Source organism: Myotis myotis, unplaced genomic scaffold, assembly GCF_014108235.1.
Source record: "Myotis myotis isolate mMyoMyo1 unplaced genomic scaffold, mMyoMyo1.p scaffold_m19_p_10, whole genome shotgun sequence".
Classification (NCBI taxonomy): domain Eukaryota; kingdom Metazoa; phylum Chordata; class Mammalia; order Chiroptera; family Vespertilionidae; genus Myotis; species Myotis myotis.
In genome coordinates, this window is record NW_023416314.1 from 43,418,469 (window position 1) to 43,422,630 (window position 4,162).

Here is a 4,162-nt window from a genome sequence, read left to right on the forward strand (position 1 = left end):
AGAAAAATGAATCAAACCTCGTCCTTGACCGTAATGAGCTTTGGTCTTCCTAGGAGAGGTGGTTAAGAACTATGGATCCAGTCGGAGAGATAAAACTACAAAAAAGGAACCTACAAACTTCCCAGAGAGTCCATGTAAGGAAGATCACTTTTAAATTGGAACACTAGAGGGGCCAGACTGCGCTGAAATAACTACAGATCATGGGAGAAGAACCAGTTGGATGTCTGAATCTGAGCAGAGCTGTGGCCAGAGCTGCTAAAATGTGGCAGCAGCCTTGAATTAGAGTCAATTTAAATCAGTGGTTAGGTCAGTTGTCACGGTTGGGTGTAGCTCTGTCCTTCTCAAAGTATTATTCCTGGAAAGGCAATATCACCATTACTGGGAATTTGTTAGAAGGACAACATTTTGGGCTTTCCACTCAGATGTATGTACAAAATTGGTAACTGGGGGTTGTGTTCAGCAATCTGTGTTTCAACAAGAAATCCAGGTGATTTGATGCATACTCACATTTGAGAACTAGTGGTCTAGATAAAAGAAAGTCATGGTGAGAATACCATACCATATATTTGAGAAAAAATAAAATAACTCTAAACCTTGATTAGGACATTTTGTGTGTCCAGGGGTGCCCCGACCAGATGTCCAAAACATCCATCTGTGAGAGATGACCTTCCCTCTGCTTCAGGGGAGAGCACAGCAGAACCTGGCAACTTCTTCACCAGCAGGATCCTGGATGGTTAAGGAGATACTCAAAGAGAGCTAAAGCTGCTGTCTGTGTAGCATCGTATCCTGAGGCATGTTTAAGGATTCCTTCAGTTCTCCCCTTGTCCTCAATCCCTCACTCCCTGATTTTTCCTCCTTTTCCAGGCAATTGCAGAGGAGGTTTTATTTTCTTAGGCGGTTACTTACTGAATATATATACAAATACAGATACTGCATAGGTATTTTTTGTGTTTATTGTTATATCACAAGGTTACATTTTTTTCATCACTAAATTATTTTTTATTTGATTCTGCTTTGTTCAGCTTTTTACTGAGTGTTAAGCAAGAATGCTGAAGGTTTATAGTAGAGCAAGATATGGAGATGCTATATTAAATTAGTCAAGGGTGTCGTGACACTTTCAAAAATCTGTCAGTCCATAGTTTCTGAACTATACTTATGGAGTGCCTATTATGTCTCCAGGTGCATTGTGTTTTCCTCTGTGCTATAATATAAATATAAGATTCGATTGCTGGCAGATGGAGCACAGACTTTTTGCAAAACAATTAGGAAACACCAATGAGTATAGAAAACTTTTATCAATATTTGATAGCAGCATGATCAGAGAAACAATGGAGAGAAGAGGCATCTATGTATGTAAAAAAGAATAATAATTTTAAAAATTGTAAGAGGTATAATTCTTGGTACAGGTAGAATAGGACAAGCAGAAGTTAGTTATCTGAGGGCAAGAGAGTTGATTCTATAAGAAACATATGACATATACAAAAGCACCAAGATGAGACCAAGCAAAGTATGTTCAATAGGTGCCTGAGTCTATGTGGGTGAGGTAGGAACATACTTGAAGGGAGTTATTCTTTATTCATAAAGTTATGAACACTAAGAAGATTGTTTAATATGGAGTGATGTGATACAATTTACATTGTAGAGAGATTTTATGCCAATAGAATTGTGAAGAAACTTTACAGCCCAGAATGGAGGCAAAGAGATAAGATAAGAGGTTTTTAATGAAACAGTCAAACCCTGAATTCATGTGTCTTTTCTTTCAGCCAGTTCCAGGTCCACCTGCCAGTCATGGTATCATCTCTCAACAGCACAGGAACCCAGGTGACTGAATTCCTGATGATGTGCCTGCCGGGAATGCAGGACACACAGCATTGGCTGTCTGTAGCCCTGGCTCCCCTCCTGGTTTTGGCGCTAGGTGCCAATTTTGTGTTATTACTTGCCATCTGGCAGGAGGCATCTCTACATGAGCCCATGTACTACCTGCTTGCCATCCTCTCCCTGCTGGATGTCATCCTCTGTCTCACAGTCATCCCCAAGGTCAGTGCCTCCCTGAATTCACGCTCAGGCAGCCAATCCTCTTTCTTGGTTTGTTTGTTTTTTCCTGCTGTAAATCTGCTTACACCTGAATAAAAATACTCAATGAACAGCCTGCACCATTACATTTGGTCTATCTGAGCTAAGATATGCCACCTCTCATTCTCCAGGTCCCTGTTTTTCTAAGGCTTTACTCTTTCCCAAATAACAGGTCCTCTCTCAATGTCTGAATCAGTGATTTTTCCAACTTCTGCCCTTCTTTTTACTTCCAGGGTGATTCTCCTTGACTGTGAATGACCCCACCTTTACATCCAAGGCCTCTAGAATTTACTTTCTAAGATGTGACTGGATGTATGCATATGTCATTTACTGATATAGGAAACATAGTTGGAAAAGGGTTCTTATGAATATGTAGAGGTTGGAGTCTTTAAATATAAATATTGGATTACTGGGCTTAATGTCTTGTGATACATTTAGATGGGCAGATGTGTCAGCTGGAGTTTGGGTAAAAACTATAAAGATCAAGAGAAGACAGGCTATAAATATTTTTAAATAAAAATCATGCTCTATAGATAAAGGGAAATGGTTGTAAATCAAGCTCTGGAGGTGAGATTTGGATGCACAAAGAGGGAACTTTAAAAACAGGATACTGTCCCAGAGGGGATTATGGGGCTGTGGCTTGGGGATATGGAAGGTTGAAGCCATCTGAGTGTTTTCCATGTTAGGTACCTCAGGGTGGGAATGGATGCACAGTTTTTGAGAATGATGATTTGGCAGGTCCTGCTCATCTTCTGGTTCAACCTGAAGCCCATCAGCTTTGCTGGCTGCTTCCTGCAGATGTTCATCATGAATACATTCCTTCCCATGGAGTCCTCCACCTTTCTAGTCATGGCCTATGACCGCTATGTAGCTATCTGCCACCCACTTCGCTACCCATCCCTCATCACTGAACAGTTTATCATTAATGCAGCCATTTTCATTGTCTTGCGAAATTTTCTGGCCACACTGCCCACACCTGTTCTGGCTGCCAGGCTCAACTACTGTGCCAGCAATGTGGTGGAGAACTGCATCTGTGCCAACATCTCTGTGGCAAAGCTTTCCTGTGGGGATATTTACCTAAATAAACTCTACCAGTTTGTGAGTGTTTGGTGCCTACTGGGTTCTGATCTGGTACTCATCTTACTATCCTACTGCTTCATCCTGAGGGCTGTGATGCGTCTGCAGTCAGGAGGTGCAGCCACCAAGGCCTTGAGTACTTGTGGTTCCCACCTCATTCTTATACTATTCTTCTATACATTGCTGCTGGTATTCATCTTCACAAACAAGGCAGGAAAGAAGGTGCCCTCAGAGGTACCCATTCTTCTCAATGTCTTGCATCACCTTATTCCACCAGCCCTGAACCCCATTGTTTATGGAGTGCGAACCCAGGAGATCAAGCAAGGAATTATCAAGCTACTGAAGCACCACTATTGAGAGGTGAGAATCAAAGATCAGGGATTATGGAATTTGGGGCATATATTAGTGATGGTTTCATCTGAATTCCATAAGAAACAATATGATATTCATGCTGTTACCCTCATCTTGAACTTAAACCTTTCTCAACCACTATTACAATATTTACCCTCACTGCCCCAATGGGATATGCTTCAGCCATATAAAAGAAGAAAATCTTGCCACTTGCAACAATACTGATGGACCTTGTAGGCATTTTGTTAGGTAAATTAAGTCAGGGAAAGACAAACACTGTGTGATCTCACTTACATGTGGAATCTAAAACGCAAAGCAAAACAAAACAAAATGTGAGCTCACAGATACAGAGAACAGATTACAAGGATGGTTGCCAGAGGCAGGGATAGGAGGTGGGCAAAATAGGAAAGGGGGTCAAAAGATACTAACTTTGAATTTTTAAAAAATTAGACATGGGGATGTAATGCACAGCATGGTACTGTATTACATATATCATAGTTGTTAAGAACATAGATCTTAAAAGTTCTCATAATAATAAAAACAATTGTAACCATATGTGATGATGGATTTAACCAGTCTTATGTGGTGACTATTTGACAACATATACAATTATCTAATCATTATGTTATACACCTGAAACTAAAATAATTTTACATGTCAA

The 4,162-nt window shown here is 40.5% G+C and overlaps 1 protein-coding gene across 1 annotated transcript; it reads left to right on the plus strand.

The window, feature by feature from the left end:
• Positions 1-1,788: 1,788 nt before the first annotated feature.
• LOC118663245 (olfactory receptor 56A4-like) lies at positions 1,789-3,507 on the plus strand. The gene is made up of 2 exons (XM_036322693.1): positions 1,789-2,037; positions 2,812-3,507. Exons 1-2 carry the CDS (start codon positions 1,789-1,791, stop codon positions 3,505-3,507), a joined length of 945 nt encoding a protein of 314 aa, XP_036178586.1.
• Positions 3,508-4,162: the final 655 nt, after the last annotated feature.

What these genes read in the sequence shown, in the direction of transcription:
- LOC118663245 (XM_036322693.1), top strand. Translation starts at nt 1,789, where the DNA reads ATGGTATCATCTCTCAACAGCACAGGAACCCAGGTGACTGAATTCCTG. An exon ending in GTCTCACAGTCATCCCCAAG is followed by an intron (nt 2,038 to 2,811) that starts GTCAGTGCCTCC and finishes ATGATTTGGCAG; the next exon opens with GTCCTGCTCATCTTCTGGTT.